Genomic DNA, 23,920 nt, shown 5'->3' with positions numbered 1-23,920 from the left:
TCGAGAATAATGTTTTTAAATCCAAAAATCTCTGGAAATTTCTAAAAAAAATAAACAATGAAAACACGGATTACCCACCAATAATGCAAATGAATGGAATCAGTGCAAACAATACACAAGACATTGTAAACCTTTTTTCAGATTTCTTCAAAAACGTATACGATGACGAAACCCCCGATGATAAAATACCCGAATAAAAATTTAGTAATACTACACACTTAACAAATTGCCATATCACACAAAAATCTTGCGAACAGAAATTACTTTCCTTAGACACTGAAAAATCTGCTGACCCAGACAACATTCCACCAATATTCCTTAAAAAATGCTCCAATGCATTATCTAAACCGCTTACAGTACTATTCAACCGCCTCTTGTTCCTTGGATATTTTCCAAGCCGCTGGAAGTCGAGCTTCATTACACCTATCCTCAAAAAAGGAGACGACACTGACATAACCAATTATCGCCCCATTTGTATACAGTCAGTACTTTCTAAGCTTTTTGAATCAATGGTCCTTGATGAAATCTATACCAAATTAATAAAACTAATCGACCAAAAACAACACGGTTTTATCAAAGGTAGATTAACCGCAACTAACGTAACAATATTTCAAAACTTTATATTAGAATCTTTTGCAAAAAATAAACAAGTCGACTGCATATATACAGACTTTTCAAAAGCATTCGACAAAGTATCCCATAAACTACTAACCCGAAAACTATTTGCCCTAGGAGTAAGAGACAACATGCTAAAATGGTTTACTAGCTATTTAACTAATCGTAAACTATTTGTTAAAATAAAATCTTTGCTATCGAAAGCTTTCTGTGCGACCAGTGGCCTACCGCAAGGTAGTCACCTTGGTCCCGTTTTGTTTCTCATTTTCATTAACGATATAACAAATTGCTTCGACGATGTCGAGGTATTGCTCTTTGCTGATGACATCAAGCTATACAAAAAAATAACTGATGTAAATCATTGCCAAATACTACAATCAAATATTAATAAGTTTAAAGATTGGTGCGTACTAAATAATCTGTTTTTAAATGTAGACAAATGCAAAACCCTGACTTTCTGCAGAAATAAAAATCCTGTTTTATTTGAATATTCCATTAACAATACAGCTTTAGAAAGAGTCACGGAAATGAGAGATCTCGGAATTATTTTGGATGAAAAACTAAGTTTCGCCAATCATATCCACCAAATTGTAAACAAAGGCATGAAAACACTAGGCTTCGTATTAAGAACAACTAAAAACTTTAACTCCATACAAGCCATTAAACTGTTATACATATCTCTAGTTAGAAGCATAATTGAATACAACTCAGTAGTTTGGTCTCCCTCTTACAAAATTCACATTAATAACATTGAGCGAATACAAAAAAAAATTCTGCGTTTTATAAATTTTAAATTAAATATCCCACTAGAAGACTTACAATATCATTTCTTATTAAACACTCTAAAAATACACACATTGGAAGACAGGCGTAAAATAAACGATTTAACTTTTTTATTCAAGATTCTAAACTCTAAATTCGACTGTTGCGAACTTCTGCAACTCATAAACTTACGAATACCTACAATAACAACACGACAAAATACACTATTCCACTGCAACACACATAAGCGAAATTACATTGCGAACTCCCCAATACAACGGTTTCACACTATGGGAAACCAATACTTAGGTGATGTCGATATATTTAACATTAACTTTGCGAATTTTGTGGATTATGTAAAAGACTTATTTCAATACTATTCCTAAATGGAAGTTATATTTTTGTAAACCAGTCAAATCGCTGTATTTTTTAATTTATGTTCTTGATATTTTTAATTTTGTTTCTCGCATATACTTATGTAATTTTATTTTTATTTTTTCTTTCTTTTCTTTCTTATGTTTCAAAACTGTCATTAAATTTGTACCACCCACATGTAAAAGCCCTCTGGGCGTTAAATAAATAAATAAATAAATAATTAAAGACTTTCACCATCGTGTGAATTGTCATACTGGTGCACATCTCCTTATGTCAATAATTAGACAGCGTTATTGGATCTTATCGGGGAGAAATCTAATACGCAAAAGAGTACATGCTTGTAATTTCTGTTTTAAAACTGCACCTTCCAATATTATACCGCTAATGGCAGATTTACCTACAGCTAGAGTTCAGGAAGCAAAGGCATTTACACATACGGGTGTAGATTTTGCCGGACCAATAAATATAACCCTTTCTAGGCGTCGTGGGGTAAAAAGTCAAAAGGCATATATATGTCTATTTATTTGTTTAACAACGAAGGCTATACATATGGAAGTGGTATCAGAACTAAGCACGGACAATTTTTTAAACGCATTTAAGCGTTTTCTATCCAGACGCGGACCGGTTTCGTGTATGTACAGTGACAATGCGACAAATTTCATAGGCGCAAAGAATTGTCTGGATGACTTATATAATTTTTTAGAGGCAAATTCAACTAAAGAAGTTCTTCGCAATGAATTTAACATTCGGAGAATTGAATGGAAGACGATTCCACCCCGCGCTCCTCACTTTGGAGGATTATGGGAGTCAAATATTAAATGCATTAAATCGCATCTATATAGGGTTGTGGGTACTCAACTTTTATGTTATGAAGAGCTTCTCACAGTTCTGACACAAATAGAGGCTGTACTTAATTCACGGCCATTATGTTTACTAAGCAGTTCTCATTATCCAGAAGCTCTTACTCCGGCTCATTTTCTGATGTCTACCCCGATTCAGCATCTACCTGCTTATGATTTGACTAATGAACGCATTAGTCTACTGAAAAGGAAAGAGCTTTTGGACCACCTCGTTCAATCTTATTGGAAGAAGTGGCATATAGAGTATCTTCACTCTCTGCAGATGAGAAAAAAATGGAATAGTCCCGCGAATAACATTCTAGTAGGTACCATAGCATTGGTGCATCAAGAGGATGCGCCTCCACTTTATTGGCCGGTGGGCGTTGTTGAGGAGGTGTTCCCTGGTAAAGACGGAGTGGTTCGTGTCGCACGCGTAAGGACCCCTTCCGGGAACTTTAAACGACCAGTCGTAAAATTGTGTCCTTTGCCTACACAATAATTATTATTTCTTTATTTCATTATTTTATAAATTTTCGTTTTAACTTTGCAATATTAATAGCGTATTGATAAGAATATTTATATTTCATCTTTCGTTTTACATTTAACTTTTTACTTTATTTGAAAGTACTTAAAATTTCGGAAGGTACTTTCAACGCCGGGAGAATGTTCGCGCAATATATATGGGATTGTTAGGTATGCATCCACAGGCTTAAAGGACAAGTGTAATGTCAATACCAAATCCTGCAAATGTCCTACCTACCCTTTTACCCATCCCAAAATGTCACCATATTAAAAATATTGTTGCGACACATGTGAAATCTGACAAGTGGTGTCAGTTGCTTATCAGAGTTCGGAGTGATAATTAATATCAGACAGGGCGAATATACATATATTTTGTGAAGTGAAATCAACTAATACTCCTGGAGACGTGTGATAGTCATCAACGGGTGAGTCCATCTTTCCTGCATTCCAATCTGGGCTTATCTTGTGCTCCAGAAGCCCAGATTTATACCTTTGATTATTGCACTGTCCATCAAGTTTGTCGGATGCATATATCGTCCCATACCTATCATTCGGAGTAGTTTGGGACTGGTCCTTTGGGCGTGTGGCATATCACACCACCTCTAAAATATATAGTGGAGTCGCAGCTTCGCGACACCAGTCATCTTTGGGAATTCTGTAAGGATACTGTGTCTTTTCGGGAATATGAAGAAAAGTAAGTTCTGGAAAGGAAAGATGTATGAGGGATGGGTAGGAATCTGGGGCTTAGTAGGTTGTTTAGCTGTCGTGCAAGGTGATGGGTTGATGGTTGGTCAAGTCCTGATGGAGAGGTCAAAATGTCTCTAATAACCTCCCCCCCCCCCCGAACCAGCCCACCACGCAGTTGGTGGACAGGTGCATCCATCGTCAAGTCTTGGATAAACCTCACTCATAAACCTGAGCAATTCTGTTACGTCACCAAATATAGCGAATCACTTGGAGTGACCTATGGCGGAGTTGATGGTTATCCGATGCATGGATCTTGGGGCGGCGGTACCGAAACCCGCCATCCAATCTTGGTGTATAGCAAAAAAATAAAATCAAATAATATGACAGATTAATAATTATTGATTTATAGTATAAGATTCATTATTAGTTCTTAAGGCAATGCACTACGTCGTGTAATATTTTAAATCGAGCCGTTATCAATAACACCCCTTACGTAGATGACGATAAGGTTTAAATTCCCGCTTAACACCATCCGCCCGTTTTGATTTATGCAAGAAAAAAACATGGCCAAAAAGTGCCTTTTATTTTATTTTGTGGATGTTAAGGCATACATTTTTTTTTCGATCATTTTGTAAATAACTTAATTTTCCAAATTATATAATAACATCATAACCATTAGTAGGAGATTTTGAACATTAAAGCAGTTTTCATAGACCTTATACATTATTTTTTCTGGGCTTATAAAAAGACTTATCTAAAAAATACTCGATTATTTCAAAGGCCAAGATGTATTCTACTTGCAGTATTTAATTAAAGCATCTGAAACATTTTTAGGCGACTAAATTTTCTAACCTAAAACACATGATTTTGAATTACTACGTAGTGTATCGCCTTAACACATGGGAAGATGGGTAAGCAAAAAGGAGCAATTAAACATGTCTAATGTTTTAAAAAATCCTCTTATCATGCTCTTTTTATGCTGTGCAAGAACACATGTTCTGCAATTTGGTATCTTGTATAATCCATATCATTTCTAGGTGAATGGCTTATCAATAGAGTTATGAATTATATTCAAACCAAGTATTTTAAGATTTTTAGATTGTCTGGTATCTTGTTACCTCATTACTCCGTTGCACTATGGTACTTGTCTCATGTATTTTGTTGATTTATCTTTCTTCCTCAGTGCTATTGGAAAGATCTGCACGTCCTCCTGGAGAGGCTCAACAACACTTTTCGGTTCCGGTCCGCGCACGGATTGACGGTGCTTAATATGAAGGCTTCCTTCCGCTGGGCCCGCATCCTGAGCGCCATCTTCACCGGAGCCTGCATCATAGGGGCAGCTCACTGGGCAGTGCTTCCTATTTTTACACCAGGTACTCGTACATAAGATTTATTTTAATAATGTGTTAAAAGGAACTACCCATGTTTCAAAAGATATTGCTGGTCGTGTTCAAACATCGCCTCGTAATTTTTAACAAATAGTTGAAATATTAGAAATCTGTTTTATCACTCAAGAGACAAAGCGATATAAGTGTGCGGTGCACGTATAAGTGTGCTCGGATGTGTTCCTTTCTTGTGGTGAAATTGATCAAACATTCTTAAACACAGAAATTCTTTCTTGAACAGATAGTCAATTTCATTCGCTTGGCTGCGACTCAAAGGTCGAACGGAAAGTCGGTAGTATCGCAATATTATGTGTTAATTTTTTTGAAAAGTTTTCAAAAATAAGACAAGAAGCCATGTTGTTTTATTACATACTTTTCAAATGCTCAAAAGAGAAATAACTTTTTTGAATTCAAGTCAAGCCGGATAGTAACTATGAGACAGTAATTTGTGCATTGAGGAGGTCAGTAAACGAGTTTTGCTACATTTATAAGGAGCTGTACCGAATTCATCAAACTCAAGAAGCCAGTGTCCACAAATACGCTGATTATTTGCAGAATTCAACAGGTGGCAACCGGTGGCGGTCTATCACCTGGATGGGGGAATTTACCAAGAAGTGATCGAGTTCAACAGAGGGCGATGAAATTTTGACTTTATTCTATAACACGCTATACAATATGGTTAATGACATCAACAGACTTCTTAATTTCCCAAAATAGCTGAGGAAGCGATAGAGTCTGTGGTTATCTTAGTGTACAAATAAAAAATCTCGTTTATTATTCACAATAAAATGCTGGCGATATTTAAGTCAACTTGGCTGGCGGTTTGGAGACGGAATACTAGTGAGTTCCTTCACGCTGCCGCTTTTATAAGTTAAAGAAGATTCTAGAACAATTTGGTTACTATGTAGAATTTGCCAAACAAAAATGAAAAATAATAAAAGAACATCCAAAAATCTTGTTTGGAAAAAAATCGAAACTTCTGGAATTCCGTTCAAATGAAGTAGTGGCGTACCACTACTCCGCTTCCAGCGGCACGGTTGAGGGCCGCGATAGAAAGAAAAGCTGAGTCAGATTTTGCTTATTGATGGTTTTAAGAAGGGTTGAAGAGAATACTAACTGTGGGAAGCACCTCAGTTCAGCGGTCATTCTGATGGCATTTGATCGCTGCCTTAAGCTGGCGGTGTAGCCTCTCAACCATGCCGTTAGCCGCAGGGTGGTAAGCCGTGGTACGTATCTGAGTCGTACCTGCCAGGCAGTTTAACTCCCTGAACAGCCTCGACTCAAACTGTCTTACTTGGTCGGTAGTAACTCGGAGCGGAGTACCGAACCTAGTAATCCACCCCTGGTAGAAAGCACGCGCCACAGTTGCTGTTTCCTGATCCCTAATCGGGAAAGCCTCTGGCCATCTTGTAAACCTATCCACGCAGGTGAGGCAGTATCGGCATCCTTCAGATGAGGGCATGATGATGATGTCTATGTGCACATGCTCGAATCTGGCTGATGGTCTGGGAAACGTTCCTAGGGGTGCCGACACGTGGCGTGACAATTTGCTGCGTTGGCACTGTAGGCAGTTGCGTGCAAATTCCCTTGCGTCTGCCTTAATGGCCGGCCAGACATAACGTTCAGTTATGAGTTTGACCGTTGCCTTGACGCCTGGGTGAGCCAGCTGATGGACTGCATTGAATGCTGCGAGCCGAAACTTTTTCGTGACGAAAGGTCTCGCTGTATTTGAAGAAATATCACAGTACATTTCCGTGTTTATGTCGGGAATGCGCACTTTCTTGAGTTGTAGACTAAAACTTCCCTTTAAGCATTGCTCTAGTTCCGCGTCGTCCACCTGATCAGCTGCCAGTGCTGCGTAGTCCAGGGGAGCGTCGACTGTCTCGACCCTGGAGAGGGAATCTGCGACGATGTTGTCCTTGCCTGCTACGTGGCGAATGTCCGTGGTAAACTGGCTAATGAAGTCAAGGTGTCTGAACTGCCTTGGGGAGCATTTATCAGCCTTCTGTTGAAAGGCAAAAGTGATGGGTTTGTGGTCCGTGAATATGGTGAACGTACTGCCCTCTACCATATGTCTGAAGTGTTTCACAGCGAGGTAGATGGCCAGGAGTTCTCTGTCGTAAGCGCCGTATTTTCGTTCAGCCGCACTAAATTTCTTTGAAAAGAAACCCAGCAGTTCCCAGTGACCTGCGATGAGCTGCTGGAGTGCGGCGCCAGCTGTGGTGTCAGAAGCGTCGCTGACTATGGATAGGGGGGCTTCGCACTTTGGATGAGCTAGTAAGGTCGCCTGAGCAAGGGCTTCCTTGCACTTGTCAAAGGCTTCCATGGTCGCTGCTGTCCAGGATATGGGTTGCTTGCCTTTCTGTTTTCCGGTGAGGAAATCATTGAGCGGTGCTTGCGTCTCTGCTGCACTGGGGATGAACCTCCTATAAAAATTGAGAGCTCCCAAAAAGCGTCGTAGATCTTTCACCGTTTCAGGCCGACTGTAATTTTTGATTGCGTTGACTTTCTCTGGCAGGGGTGTAGTGCCTTCACCAGACACCAGGTACCCCAAGAATTTGACTTCAGGCAAACCAAAATGACATTTGCTGGCGTTGACGACCACCCAATATTCTTGCAAGCGCTGGAGCAAGGTCTTGAGGTGGTTCATGTGTTCCTCTTCTGATGATGAGGCAATGAGGATGTCGTCGATATAAGCGTAACAAAAGTCCAATCCTCTGGTGACCTCATCGATGAAACGTTGGAACGTCTGGGCTGCGTTACGGAGGCCAAAGGACATGACTGGAAACTCGAAGAGTCCAAACGGCGTGGATATGGCTGTCTTCGGGATGTCTTCAGGAGCTACAGGAAACTGGTTGTAAGCTCGTACCAGGTCTATTGTGGAGAATATCTTGGTATCCCTCAGCGACTGGGCGAAATCTTGAATGTGACGTACTGGGTACCGGTCAGGTATGGTCCTGGCGTTCAATCCGCGGTAATCACCGCATGGTCGCCATTGGTCGTCTTTCTTAGGGACCATGTGAAGTGGGGATGCCCAACAGCTCTCAGAAGGCCGGGCAATTCCTAATCGGACCATGGTCTCAAACTCCTTCTTGGCCCGTTTGAGCTTGGCAGGGGCGAGACGGCGGGGACGTTCTGCGACTGGAGGACCTGGAGTAGTCCTAATGTGATGAAGGGTAGTATGGCGAACTTCCTTCATGGCGCCGTCAGGGCGCGTAAGGTCCGGATATTGTTGCAACAGTTTGTGGTAGGAGGATGTCCTTGTGACAGTCTTAATGGAAGCGGTCATGTTGTTACTACGCCTGCCTGTAGTTGTCAGGTTCGTCACCTGATCCAGCAATCACCTATCATGAACATCAACCAGGAGCTCGAATCGTGCCAAAAAATCCGCTCCTATGATGGGCCTGGAGACGTCAGCAATGACGAAACTCCAAGTGAAATCACGACGCAGGCCTAAGTCCAGGTTGAGCGTCAGGCTGCCATACGTCGCGATGGTGCTTCCGTTTGCGGCCGCCAATTCGTAAGACTGCTTGGTTGGACGACCTTGGACTAGGCGTTGTGGGTAAACACAGAGGTCAGCGCCGGTGTCCACGAGAAACTGGATGCGAGTTACCCAGTCCGTTACGAAAAGGCGACTTAATTGCGCCGGGCTGCTGGTGCTGGTTGCCATCAGTGTAAGCCCGGGGCGTTTCCCTCAAAATTGCAGGGTTTGATGCAGGAGCGCGCCTTGGTATCAAACTTCCAGTGGTACCAGCATTTGCCTTCTACATGACGACCCCTGGAACGACTGCGCGAACGATGTTGCCGCCAACGAGGACTGGTAGTCCTGGATGGGCGTTCTTGGGCGCGCAGAGTTGTTAACTCCCATCGTAGGGTGTTTATTTCTTCTTGTAACTGTAGCACCATTTTCTCCATAGTATTAAGCACGTAACCTCCGTAACTTGTCGTTGATGTTGTCGTAGCGCCGGGCAGGAGAGACATTTTTTACAATAACTGAAGTAAACAATAACACTTAAAAAAAAAATTAACTCACGTCGTAGGTCACCACTGTGGTTATCTTAGTGTACAAATAAAAAAATCTCGTTTATTATTTACAATAAAATGCTGGCGATATTTAAGTCAACTTGGCTGACGGTTTGGAGACGGAATACTAGTGAGTTCCTTCACGCTTCCGCTTTTATAAGTAAAAGAAGATTCTAGAACAATTTGGTTACTATGTAGAATTTGCCAAACAAAAATGAAAAATAATAAAAGAACATCCAAGAATCTTGTTTGGAAAAAATCGAAACTTCTGGAATTCCGTTCAAATGAAGTAGTGGCGTACCACTACAAGTCCAACAAAGGGCGATGAAATTTTGACTAGATTCTATGACACGATATATAATACGGCTACGTCAACATAATTCTTCAGCAAAGCCTGTAGCCACGATCATAGTCAAACACGTATAGATTATTTTCATTGATTGTTATTATAATCTGTGTATTTTATAATGTTGTATTTTTAGCCGTGGATGGGGTCAGAATGCTTCCTCTTAAACTATGGTACCCCATGGACGTTCAGAGGACACCATACTACGAGATCGCCTACTTCTTTCAGTTCTATGGACAGATAATGACAGCAATGGTGTATGCAAATTTCGGTAAATTTAATTATACAGGGTTTTAGGAGACATACTTAACTGACTTTAAACATTGATTTCCGACATTATTTGGAGTAAAAAATTAACAGCAACAAGTCCAAATCTGTTGTTTTTAGATAATCTATATTTCATTTTTGTTCGCGCGTAAATATTTATGAAAAAATTTCAAAATTTTACAGTATCAGTGAAATTTCCCCTGAGAATTAACCTTAAGAAATTTAAACAAAAGAAATACACATATCAAATACAGAAATGAAATAATTTCCTCGTAAAAAATATAAGATCATATGTAGGTACGTAATTCTGCTCTTTTGAAAGTGAAACTTCATTCTAGGTATCTTTTTTCTCTCCGAATGCGTTCTCATCTGTGGTCAATTCGACATTCTCTGCTGCAGCCTTCGTAATCTCCGTTATACAGCCCTTCGTCACAGGGGATATCCCACTTCATCCCTTATAGAGCTGGCTGGATATTCTCTAGAGGGGGTGAACCGCTGCACCCTTCCAGAAGACGAGTACAACCAATACGTAAGAGGCAAACCAAAGATCCTAGACCCCAGGCTTGAGATTAACATGCAAAGATTCTTGGATCCTTTAATAGATGATGCTCATCTCTACAAGACTGACCTCAAAGAAGAATTGAGTACGAGAAAGGTTAATGGTGATCGAAGGATTGACAGAATGGTGTCGTTCAAAGAAGAAAGAGGTGTTGCTGACATAAATGTAAATAAAACTGGTAAGTTTAGGCATTTTAAAATGATAAAACGTGGTGAATAACCCTTAGTGCAAAGAATGCGTTATATATGTTTTTAAATTAACTTCATTCAACACACAATATTTACAAATTGATTGAAGTCTGGGACAGACCACGCTATAAGCGCGCTATATTTTCGTAGCTTGGCCAATTTCAGCATATCGCTTTCCATACATTCCCATTGGTAGCGCATGGCAAGCGATATGCTAAAATAGGCTGAACCTTGATGAGTACAGCGTAATGTATCGTCTACCTTATCAAAACGTTTTGGAAAACGCGAGAGGTTGTTTTATAGGAATTTAGTGTTGCATTTCAAGTCGCTCGAGACAAAATGATGTACCGCCAAGGGCGTTCAAAATGCACTGCTGGGTCGCTGGAACGCGCATGCATCCCAGTGTAGCGACAAACAAGATATTGCCAGTGCACACAGGAGGTCCTGAGGAAAATAATTCAGTTTAGGGCTTATGTCATCTTTGGGGATGTTGTGTGGAGGAACTTTTTAGGAAAGGAATGTCTGGGAAGGAAAAAGATATGAGGGGTGCGTATGAATTTGGGGGCAGTGTGTCCAAGTGTGACGGATGTATGAATCCATCCCTTCCACTGATGTGAAAAGCGATGTTCCGAGAGTGTCTTGCTAGGCAGACGCATCCGCGGCCGAAACCCGGACAACCGGGCACCCCTGCTAAGTCACAAAACGTAGCGAACCTGTTGGGGCCATCAATGAAGAGGTGTTGGTTATCCAATAAATGGTTCCCGGTGCGGCGGTACCCATACTTGCCTCCTAAATTTAGTGCAGTATGAAGATTTCTCTTATAATAGCCAACCTCCGATTGGAGAGAAGAATTGATTAAATCTAATAAAGGTCGCTTTTTTTTTTTTGTGACACCTCACAAGAGTGTCCCTGCCTGTGCAGTGTACAGACAGGGGAACTATGACACCACCCGGTTGGGCGGCGTTGTGAGGCGGAATAAGGTAGGGGCTGTAGGAAGGGATTTGTTAATGCGGGCCTTGAAGAGGCTCGGATTATAGGAGGGAGGAAAAACAGATGCCGGTAGCTTGTTCCACATACGAGCCGGCTTACACAAAAACGAGTCGTAAAAACGGCCCATTCTCATGAAGCCAACGTCAACCGTGAGCGGGTGTTCAGTTCGTGTCCGTCGAGTTTCGCGCACGTGCACCAGTGCATCAGGAATCAATGCTGCTAGCTCTTTGGAGCAGGCTCCATTGAAATACCTGTAAAACAGACACAGCATGCCTACATTGCGTCTATGCATTAGAGAAGGCAATCGGTCTGTTAATAACGGATTGTCAATCAGACGAATCGCTCTCCTTTGCACAGATTCAAGCAGGTTTATTAAGTATTTTGGGGCACCAGCCCAAAGGTGGCTCCCAAATTCAATAGTTGGGCGGATTTGAGACTTGTACAGGGTCAGCAGCTGGTCACTGTTGAAGAATCTCCTAGCCCTGTACAAGACGCCCAACTTTTTGGAGGCCTGATTTACTCGGGCTTCTATGGATCCCCGATACTTGAGCTGGTCTGATATAGTAACTCCAAGCATTTCAATGGAGTCTTTATTGAGGAGAGTGCTCCCATCAAATTGCACCAGACAGTCATTGATCTCCCTCTTTGCCGAAATCAGACACGCTTGGGTTTTTGAGACGTTGAAACTGACCAAGTTGGCCTTACCCCAGGCACGAACCATCTCGAGGTGGTGGTCAATTTTTTGCTTCAAAACTTCCCGAGCTGTTCGGACATCATAAGTGGAAGGGGGCCTGTCAAAAAGATAACCCTCGTGAACGGTGCTGTCATCAGCGTAGCAGTGAATTGGTGCACATTCAACGAGTTCGTTGATGTGCAATAAAAACAGCGTCGGAGACAGCACAGATCCTTGTGGCACCCCCGCATTGATTTGGTGCGGTGAGGAAGAAGAGCCGTCAACCACGGTTTGAATTGTTCTTCCCCTCAGAAAGTCCGCAATCCAACTATGCAGGGTTGGGTGGATCCCATACGATGGTAACTTCCCGATAAGCGCCCGGTGCCAGACTCTGTCAAAGGCTTTGGAGATATCCAACTCAACGGTTTGAGTTTCACCAAAACGTTCCATGTACCGCCCTCAAATATGCGTCACATATCCGAGTAGATTGCCACACGATCGGTTTTGACGAAATCCATATTGCCGATCGCTTAGGATATTGTTATTCTCGAGATATGTGAGCAATTTGTTGTTAACCACTCTTTCTAATACCTTTGAAAGTATGGAAGTGATGGTTATGGGGCGGTAGTTAGAAGGGTTGGAGCGGTCCCCCTTTTTGGGATTGGGTGGACGATTGCCTTTTTCCAAAGATCTGGCACCTTTCCACTTTTGAGAGAGAGCCTAAATAATTTCGCGAGCACTGGAGTCATTTCTGCAGAACACCTCTTGAGGACCAAGGCAGGTATTCCGTCCGGCCCACTGGCTTTGTCGACTTTCAGCTAGTTCAAGACTCGGAGAACCTCTCTGTTCCGGATCTTCGGTTCCTCCATTTGAAAACCACAGTGCGGAATGGAAGGGGGAGTCTCTCCGTTATCTTGAAGAGTTGAGTTTTCCGCGAAAATTTTGCCTAATAATTCAGCTTTCTCGCGGGCCGAGTTAGCCAGCCGACCATCAGGCTTGGTCAGAGGTGGGAAAGTGGTTCTGCAGAAATTTCTTCCGATCGAGCTAGCGAGTGACCAGAAAGCACGGCTACCTGTGGGGCAGTCAGCCAGCTTTTTCGCAATTCTCTGGTCGTGATCGCTCTTAGCTCTATTTAGAACTCTCTTACAATCCCTTGCCCGTTTTCGGTATTCCGAAAGGTTATTCATGGAGCTAATCTTCCGGAGTTTATTAAAAGCCGTATTTTTGAGTCTGACAGCTTCAGCACAGCGATGGTCAAACCACGGTATTGTGCCCGGTCCAGAGGATTTGACGGAGAAGGGAATATAGCAATCCATTGCTGATGTGATTACTTCTCCTACCTCGCGTGCACAAATTGATGGGTCCTCGGAGCTAAAGCATACAGTACTCCAAGGAAAGGCGCCGAAGAAAGACCGCTTCCCACAGACTATTGTGTATCTGCTAACCTTTAAAAATAGAGTTTTAATTTTACTTTTAAAGTGCTTAGTGCGAATAACTCATAAAATTAAACTTGGTTAGTTAATACTGAGAAGGGTCTTAAGATCAACGGAGTTGTCATTAATAACATAAGATACGCAGATGATACTGTATTACTAGCTGACTGTATCGATGACCTCCAAGACCTATTAAATCTTGTTAATAATGCTGGTGAGCAACTGGGCCTAACAATCAACGTCAATAAAACAAAATGGATGACATTTGGACGACTAGATCACTCTGAATCAGTGATACAGTTAAATGGTTGCAATGTCGAAAAGGTCGAAAGATTTAGATACCTCAGCAGTATTCTCACGGAGACTCTTGACCCAGATTTAGAGGTTAGGTGCAGAATTGAAGCAGCAAGAACAGCGTTCATTAAAATGAAATCCCTCTTCTGCAATGATAATATCAGCTTAAAACTAAGGCAGAGAATGCTAAAATGTTATGTGTGGTCGGTCTTGTTGTATGGATGTGAAACATGGACCTTGAAAGTAAATACCATGAACAGGTTAGAGGCTTTTAAAATGTGGCTTCGCCGGAGAATACTCAAAGTCCCATGGACCGACATGATCACCAACACAGAAATTCTCAGGCGGGCTAGAGCAGAGAGAGAACTGCTTAGATTAATAAAAATCAGGAAAATTTCATATCTGGGTCATGTACTTCGAGGGGAGAAGTATCACTTGCTCCCGTTAATATTGAAAGGCAAGATAGAGAGTCGCAGAGGGCCTGGTAGGAGACAAATGTCTTGGCTGCGAAATATACGAGAGTGGACCGGCATTAGAAGTGTGGAGAAGCTATTCCGAGCAGCGCAAGACAAAGAAACATTTTCTAGAGTGATCGCCAACGTCGGGGGGACCTGATACGGCACATAAAGAAGAAGTTAATTTTAATTTTATTTTTATTTTTTATTATGTTTTTTATTTTAGATAAAAGAAAATTACATTTTCACTTATTAAACTATAAATAAATAATACAGTACACATAAATACATTACATAACGATATTATTCACTTTCATTGTTTTGTTGATTGAGCATAAAATGAACAACTTTTTTTTAAATGTACCTGTAGTGTTACACCACTACTCGAGTCGGACGTCATTCTAGAAGTTTTGGCCTTTGCCAGACAAGCTTCTTGGATTTTCTTTTAGTTTTTATTATTTGTTACTGTGGCAACTGGAATATTCGAGAACGTTTGATTTTTCACCTATATAATAATCATAATATTTAATAATAATAATAATATTTATTTATTAATTTCTTACAAAATTACAAATAAGGGTTTAATGCATATAAGAAATTAGGTATATAGGCGTATTAAAAAAAGAAATTTCAAGATATGTGGAATTTCCAAAAAAATTTCAGGCATTGGTGAAAGATCTCGTCAATGTGGAGAGACTCTTTCAAGAATCAGAAGAATTTCCCTTCCAAATCTCTCCTCACTGACGCCAAATATATCAATCTCGGAGGAGATTTGGTTCAGGAGCAATATACTACTCCCTACCGGGAGAACCATTGGCAGGTTAGTTCTGCAGGCAGGAAGATAGAATAATCTATGATGACGTTGTCTAAGATAGTCATCTGGAACATAGAGACTCACGCGCTCCAAAATGGCTGAGTTCTCAATATAGCCTCGCAGCAGTCTGAATAAGTGGGTAGCGGCATACCCCTCCCTTCTGAGCTGCAGGGAGTGAAGTAATGAGCGACAGCGGGAAGGAAATCCACAGTACAGTTCCAGCAACCTTTACATCGAGATCGAATTATTTGCCTGCGTGATGCGCTTCAGAACATTCTAGAACCTTCCTTCCGTAAAAGATTCCGTTGAATTTTCGACGTTTATTTATTTTTCGGATGTGTTATAAAAAACCGCTTCAGCCAAATTCAGTAGTTATTTATTAATATTTAGAATACGAAATATAACTATATACCTAATTTCAGTCAGAATGCGGGGTCTTCCTCTATCTCTATCTCTTTGACAGCCGGCATAGTCCAGTGGTCACGCATTGGACTGCCATTCCGAAGGTCGCGGGTTCGAACCCGGCGTGCGCAAATAAATTTTATTTGATTAATTTGTGTTATTTCACAATTAATTAATTAAAATAATATATAGTATATTTGCGGCACGTTCCAGAGTGGAAGATACTACCAGTATCGCCCTGGTGTAAGACCACCATTCAGAATTAAAACGTTGCTCCAAATGGCTTTAGCCGTGTTTAGTGACTAGATCTGAATAGTCAGGTACTTCCCCACCTTCCTCTTTCCCTTCCCCACTTACCTTCAGCCTCACAACATCCCCCAATTGGGGATGCCATAGTCTCACTGGCTCCAGACGGGAGCAGTTGGGACTCTTGTGAGGTATTCACTATAAAAAATAAAAAATAAAGAAAATGTAGAAATGATTATATGTTAGTATATTGTGAGAATGTAGAAATGATTACAAGCTATTATCATCGATTTTCTTAGGTTTTGATGTCTAGTTTTGGTGTAAGCGTCTTGAATCCCACCCAGGCGTAGTATGTTTAATTCCTCGGCTGGCAAAGTCCTCCATCATAATACAAGCAATATTTTCCGCTTATTATTAGATTTCAAATATTGTCAGGTTATTTGTAATACGGGACTGTTTGTCTCGCCCTGTCTAACCATCCAAATTGTACCTGTAGGAACACGTACCAGTCGGCTGAGCACATTCTGTGGCACTGTGAGATCATGATGGATGCAAAAGAGGAAATGCTCGATGGTTTGGATGTCATCATGAGACCGGTGTGGAACACCGATCTTGTCGCTAACAAACTTGAATTTAGAGTGCCTGAGGAAGTTTACAAGAATTTGGGTCGAGAGATGGTCCGAGCTTAGAGTCGCTGATTAATTGCAGACTCAGATACCCAAGTGTACTGCCCCCTGTATGACCTCTTCTACGGACATTCTTTACTTTTCTACTTATACAAACATGTTTTATACTTTTTTTTCTCTATTTCTTTTTGCTTCTCGTTTACTTTTTCTCCATTGTTTTTCTCTTTTATAGTTATATACTTTCCCTGTTTTCAGGACTATTATCATGCTTTACATTTTCTTTTACGTTTTACATTTTTACATTTTCCTTTCTCTACTGTTTTTTTTCTTTTGTTCTTATATGCTTTCCCTGTTTTCAGGACTTTTAATTATTTTTTCTTTGTCTTTTTCTCTGATTTACTTTTTTTCTTTTTCTTTGAATTTCTTGTTTTCAGGAAAATGTTTTCGTTCTGATTTATTTCTAACTATGCCACTAACCGTTTTTGTCTCTTATTAGTTGCCAGCTTTAAAAGTCAATCCGGCTACTTCTTTCCTGTTTGAATATTCTACTGTTGTAAATTTTTATTATATGCCTAACATGGTTTACACTTTCTTTTTTTTTTCCCGTTTTACTTTCTTACTTTTTTAGTTATGTATTGTATTACCTTTCGTTTCTTTTTCCTCAGTTACAGCAATGTATTTCAGGTGATTACTGAACTCAGTTGTTTGTTTTGTGTTGTTTTTTTCTTTTCCCCCATTACGGGGTTGAATCAAGGGCCTTTGTCCCCGCGACCGCTTTTACTGAAGTTCTACTGTCGTGGGACCTCACCAAACATCTGCGCCACCCCGGAGGAGGGACGGTGGTCAGAGGGACGTCTATGCGAGTCTTGGTGCCTTCCGCCCTGCCTCCGACTACCCGACGCTTTTCTTCCCTAGGGTCTTTAGGGTATAATCCCTACCATCCCACACACTTCTTCGGGGCACCACCGGGTCGGTCGGCTTAGGGGCGCAGCATCCGGACCCGTTTCAGTCTTCCCAACCACCACTAATTCCCCCCACTGGACTGCCAGCTGTGAGGCGCTGAACCACATTTCTTTTCTTTCTTTATCTTATGCTTACAGGTGATCTGTTACACGTCTTCTCTGTTCTGCTGTACTATTTTTTTATAGTTTATATTTGTTGTTATTTACCTGTAAGCGGTCGCATACCGCCCCCTAACGCTGTATGCGGGGACATTGAAGGTTCTTAAATTCTTTTTCATATTATGTAGATTCGTTCACAAAAAAAATTAGATTCTTACGAGAGCTCCGAAGGGGTGACATTAAGTCACCTATACCGGGGTGGGACAGGGTGGGTGAATCTTCAATGTTTGTCTCTTTATTAAATTAGTAAATAAGTGAATCAAAATTTAGAGATCGTTCACCACCATCAATGATAGATGTGTTGAACTGTAGTTATAATGTTAACCACCAGATGCATATGACGAGTACAGAATGGAAGTGACGAAAGTGATAGAGGACTGCGTGCACCACCACCAGGAGATCTTGGACTACTGCCAGAGCTTTGAAAGATTCTGCAGCCCCATATCAATGGTCAAGATGTTCCAGATTACTCTACTGGCCTGCTTTGTGATGTATTCCTTCAGTGTGGTATGTAAAAATTCTAAAAAAATCCAACTTAATATAATCTAATCAGTCAAAAATTACAGTTAATTTTTTTAAATATTCAATTTAATCATGTACAAGGTATTTCGTGTTATAGTACGTATCCACTAATATAGGAGGGCTGTTCGGAAAGTGTAATGTCTGTGATTACTAGTATAAATATTATTACTTGGTATTAAATATATCTACTTAAGTATGGGAGTCTTCAATAATGTTTGATTCGATCAAGATTACTATACACTTACTATCGTAAATAATTACAATTAAAGTCGTACTACATACACTGCTCTGTTTGAGTCTATAAGTTATTCTGTAATAAATAAATTAATAATAAATAAATTTGTAAGAAATACAAATGAGCTCCCTGCTTATCAATCGGCTACCCTTCGGGTGCAGTCGGAACCATTCGGGAACCGATTCGGGTCCCTCACCCGACAGTGCAAGCACTGCCATCTATGACTAACTCTCAAAACTATACAAAGAAACACCAAAAAGTACGTTCATATATTTATTTAATATTTTTGACTTCTAGACCTAAAATTCTCACCACTTTAAAAATGATAATTCTTACACATCGTAGAAAAAGTCAGACAATGTAAGTCAGTTAATTTAATTGAGTGTGTTTAATGTTGAAATACCCATTTTTAAACTTAGAAAATGTACAAAATATAACAGTTTAATAAACTTAATATTGTCGAAATTTCTAGCTCACCTAGTTATAAATCCCAGTTTGTAAGGTCTTCTTAAAGATTTTATGTCTGAAGAGTATTGAATATATATCAATGTTATAATTAAACACCACTGGATATTTTATTAGAAAAAATCTGTCTACTTGACATTATGAGATATTTAAATAAAGTCGGTATTCATTGCACCAAATTAACAATTTGTTGATATTATCTTTAAGAATATATAGGAAAAAAAACATTAACTAATTTTTTGTTGTTTTTTTTGCAGAGTTTTCAGATAACAATTCTGGAATACGGGACTCTGACATTCTGGGATTTGTTTTTGCTTTGTTATTTTGGAAACGAAGTAAGAATTAGGGTTAGTTTAATTCATATCTCTGTAAATGGTTATGTCAAAATTATGTCGCACAACGGCTCAAAGCCGCTCTCAACTAGCAAATAAGTAATTGAGGAGTCAAAGGGGCAAAATAAAATGTATGAAATCCATTATTTTGACTACAATATCATTATACAGGGTTTTCCAATAAGAGGTGTTATTTTGAATAACCCGCTATTTTGGTAAATTTTTAAAAATTTTGAAGCTGTTATTTTTTGACATTTGACAAGTAAAAACTACGCCAGAAATAAAAATGGAACGATACACAACAACGCATTGAAATTATTAAAATTCTCTATTATTAATTATTAGAATTCCATCGAAAAATCATCTTGAGTGATGAGGCCCATTTCCACCTCGGTGGCTTCGTCAACAAGCAAAAATGTCGCATCTGGGACTCGGAAAACCCAAGGGTTATTGTTGAAAAGCCTTTCTATCCTCAACGTGTGACTATTTGGTGCGATTTATGGTCCGGTGGAGTCATTGGACCTTACTATTTCGAAAATGAGGCTGGAGCAATAGTTACGGTGAATGGATTGCGCTATTGAGAAATGATTAATGATTTTTTATGGCCGGAACTGGATGGTATTTATCTGGACAAGGTTTGCTTTCAACAAAACGGCGCTACGTGTCACACAAGCAACGAAACCATTGATCTTTTACGATTGAATATCAAAATAACACCTTTTATTGTAAAACCCTGTATTATTCTGGAAAAGGAGAAGTATCAAAAAGGCTGATGGATATAACCTTTAAAAATCCTCAACGATTTTATAATGGGTACAACTTGTATTATAATTTCAGAGTGCAAGAGTTGCTCAAGTGGCCTGCAGTGGACCCTGGCACGTCGTTGATCAGAAGACCTTTAAGAATCTAGTCCCCCTCATCTTGAGGGCTTCCAAGCCTGTGTCGTTCACCGGGGGAAGTTTCTACATTCTCAACTTGGAGAATATGATTGGGGTGAGGTGTTATTGCCATTTGCTTTGACCTTTTCATTTATTTAATGAGCTTTGCAAAGTCCTGTTTATATTATGGTACTTCCTTCTTGCAATGCACCAACTACATCACCACCTCACGGCTCTGGTACAAAAATGTCGCATGCACGATATGTAATTCAAATCATAATCAACCCCGCCACCTCACCACCTCACTACCTCACAACCTCACCACCTCACCACCTCACCACCTCACCACCTCACCACCTCACCACCTCACCACCTCACCACCTCACCACCTCACCACCTCACCACTTCACCACCTCACCACCTCTTTTGTAGTAATTCAAAGAAAAAATAGTTGAGATATATGTATTTTGTGAGGTGGCGGGACATTTAAATTTTTTGAATGGGACATTAAATTTTTAGTGCATCTTGTGTGAGGTACTCAACAATAGTAGTGAGACTTAATTTTGTAACGCCATCTTTGAAACTTCACGGTAAACCACGAAAGCAGAATGTAAAATCATTCTTGTTAGTGAAATGAAATAACAGGTTTACTGCCCGTAAAACCTTATTTTCATGCTGACATATTTTTATAGATGGCGCTAACTTCTTATTATTGGTAGTAAGGCTTTACGAAATACGTGACAATTTTTTATTACAGCCAATAAATTGGCTCCGAGTAGCTATAATTCTAGTGCTTGAAAAATACTCTATTATTGATGTAATGGTACCAGATTAATTAGCACCTTTCACGACAACTTTTTCATTATTTCACTCACGGTTAAAAACATGCCCATATTTGATTTAATTATCTGAAATAAGTTTTACTGCTTGACGTCATAAGTCGAATTGCAAAGCGGACTACTACAAGCCTTGGCACGCGATGGATTTTGAAGTGTCACGTGATCCAGTCAGTGCCATCGAGAAATTACAGTTTTCAAATGGTGGCGGTTGTTGTTACTGATGATTTGTGTGTTGTTTTACCGCAATCTTATTTTATAAACAGAGTGATTACATTATTTTAGGTACAGTGAAATTTGTTTAATGACAACATCAGATCGTGCGCCCAGGCCTGTTCTTTAGTCTACATTGTTGAATTTATGTTGCAATAACCTAGGAATATTACTAATTATCATGGCTTATAACTAATTATTTATTCAACTTATGTACTCAATCGCAACTTTGAATCACAATCGAAATAATGGCTCTTATTATTTTTCCAGGTTCTAAAGGCTTCGTTTTCTTACTTCACCGTGCTTCGTAATATAAATGAAGCTCAATCTTAAACAATTGATCATTAATATCTTTATCAGGGGTGGAAAATCAGTAGCACGCGTGCCTCACTAAAGAATTTATGTTGAATCCAATTATTTTCTTCTTTACTTGCTACAAAAAACGTAACAGAAAAGTTTATTTATGCAAGCACATAATATAAAAAGAAAAAATCCTGACTGCGCTTTCCTTTTTGCGGAATACATCTCATTGTAATATCCGAATAATCACAGAGTATTTACCTAAGTATTTGGATGTCCATGAGGATGATAAAAACGATAGCTTGATTTGTGTTTAGCCTGTGGTGCTTTCATGTCCAATTGTGACATATATAAGAATGATATACAAATGTAAAAATGATCAAACATGGATTTTTTTTCCGCCTGTGGTGCTTTAACGTTGTTTGATATCTCATATTGAAAACAACACCATTTTATTATTTTATTCAAAATTCAAGTTTTCCTTTCAAAAAGCCTTATGATTTGGCTATTGATAAACCGTCGTATAGATTAAATATCCTAACGATAAAATAGAAAGTATTTATTGATTTCACTGTATTAAATAGATATAAAAAAACCCCGATCGATACACAAATGTTAAAAATCTTGCAAAATCTAAAATTTAGTCAAAATTTCAGTTGTAATTTTCCAAAATTGTTTATTATTTTCCAAATGAATTGATAAGTAAATGCATTCTATATCTTTCTATAAAAATCTATTTTTTATTTTCAAAATATTTTCGAAATGCTTTACATGTATAATAAGTTCAAGTCGTTTTGTTGACAGCCTCAAGTGTTTTGTAGCAATAATTATTCTTATCTATTTTCTGAAAAGATGGCACGTAGAAAAAAATTCACAAAAATATCTCATTTTGGCACTTTGATCAAATCCTATATGCCATCTCTTATCTATATCATCTGGCCAAGAAAAAATAGCTAGTGATTCGGAAAATTATATTTGTAGGTTATTCATACTTTCAGCAATCTTCTAATATTTTACTCATTTGAGTTTCAATTCAATGCTATGCAAAATCTCATATTATATTAGTCGTAGGTACCTTAGGCACTTATAAGAAGGAAAATTTTGTGCACACATAACAAACGCGTGTCGTCTTTGTATATGCGGTGTGGAGGGTATTTTTAAGGAAAGGAAGGAGAGGATATTCTGAGATCAGTGTGTCCAGAAAGGACGGACGTATGAATATATTTAAGGCGATGGACGACGTCGTGTAATATTTTTAATCGAGTCGCTATAAATAACACACCTTACGTAGATGGCGATAAGGCTTAAATTCCCGCTTCACACCATCCACCTGTTTTGATTTATGCAAGAAAAAAAACATGGCCAAAAATTGCCTATTATTTTATTTTGTGGATGTTCAGGCATAAATATTTAAATTTTTTCAGATCATTTTATAAATAACTTAATTTGCCACATAATGCAATAAAACTATAATCAAAAATGGGTTCGTAAGTAGGAGATTTCGAACTTTAAAGCAGTTTTCATAGGCCTATACATTATTTTTTTCTGGGCTTATAAAAAGATTTATCTAAAAAGTACTCGATTATTTCAAATGCCAGGATGTATTCTACTCGCAGTATTTAATTAAAGCATCTGAAACATTTCTAGGCGACCCAATTTTCAAACCAAAAACACATGAGTTTAAATTACTACGTAGTGCATCGCCTTAACCACATAACAGAAATCTCTAATAAGGGCTTAAAAATGTTGGGATATATTATAGGCTAACCAGAAATTTTAACAATATAAAGTGTATTAAATTGTTATATTTTGCCTATTTCAGAAGTCAACTTGAGTACAATTCTCCTGAATGGAAACCACATTATAATATACATGTACAAGCTGTTGAAAGAATACTAAACAATTTTTTACGTTTGATAAATTTTAAAATGGGTTTTCCAGCAATTATGTTGAACTAAACACAATTGTTGTCTCAAATTGTCACACAGCAGAATTTTCACTGACTTGATATTTCTATATAAAATTCTAAATGATTTAGTTGATAGTCCGGTATTGCTAGAATCGATAAGCTTGCGGATTCCACAACGTAATACTAGAAGTCAGGATTTATTTTAGTGCAGAAATTCTGGGACTAACTACCATATGTATGTATTCCTACTTGCCCAGAATACTAATAGGGGGAAACAATTATACCAAGTCAGTGGATCTTCAATTTATCTTTAAAGAAATATAAAATGTTGTTAATGAAGCAATTCAGTTATGTACAATAAATAATGTATATTTCTTAATATTCTCATGTAAAAGCCACGAAAAAGGGCGTTAATAAATAAATAAAATATCCCTCCCACTGCGCCGCACAGCGATGGGTTGAAAGACCAGTTGGTGAGATCAAAGGGTCTCCCAAAACCAGCTTCTCCCGATCTGGCACGCCACGCAGCTGGTGGCAGGCGCATCACGAATACACGTCACCCGATGAACCCGGGCACCCCTGCTAAATCAACAAACGTGGCGAACCAC

The 23,920-nt window shown here is 39.2% G+C and overlaps 1 protein-coding gene across 1 annotated transcript; it reads left to right on the top strand.

Annotated features, from left to right (window-relative positions):
- Nucleotides 1-8,983: 8,983 nt before the first annotated feature.
- On the top strand, nucleotides 8,984-21,436 carry LOC149413376 (putative odorant receptor 85e). The gene is made up of 6 exons (XM_089645458.1): nucleotides 8,984-9,005; nucleotides 9,691-9,825; nucleotides 10,160-10,558; nucleotides 17,954-18,129; nucleotides 20,014-20,169; nucleotides 21,374-21,436. Exons 1-6 carry the CDS (start codon nucleotides 8,984-8,986, stop codon nucleotides 21,434-21,436), a joined length of 951 nt encoding a protein of 316 aa, XP_089501584.1.
- Nucleotides 21,437-23,920: the final 2,484 nt, after the last annotated feature.

This window comes from Hesperophylax consimilis, chromosome 22 (genome assembly GCF_061612785.1).
Source record: "Hesperophylax consimilis isolate HC1 chromosome 22, BYU_Hcon_1.0, whole genome shotgun sequence".
Taxonomy (NCBI): Eukaryota; Metazoa; Arthropoda; class Insecta; order Trichoptera; family Limnephilidae; genus Hesperophylax; species Hesperophylax consimilis.
The sequence above is the reverse complement of the archived record's forward strand: the minus strand, read 5'-3'. Positions and strand labels throughout refer to the sequence as shown.

Bases quoted from the DNA above. Each gene is read 5' to 3' on its own strand.
- LOC149413376 (XM_089645458.1), top strand. From the start codon at position 8,984: ATGTTGCCGCCAACGAGGACTG. The intron at 9,006-9,690 runs GTAGTCCTGGAT...TTGTATTTTTAG, and splicing joins GTTGCCGCCAACGAGGACTG to CCGTGGATGGGGTCAGAATG. The intron at 9,826-10,159 runs GTAAATTTAATT...ACTTCATTCTAG, and splicing joins AATGGTGTATGCAAATTTCG to GTATCTTTTTTCTCTCCGAA.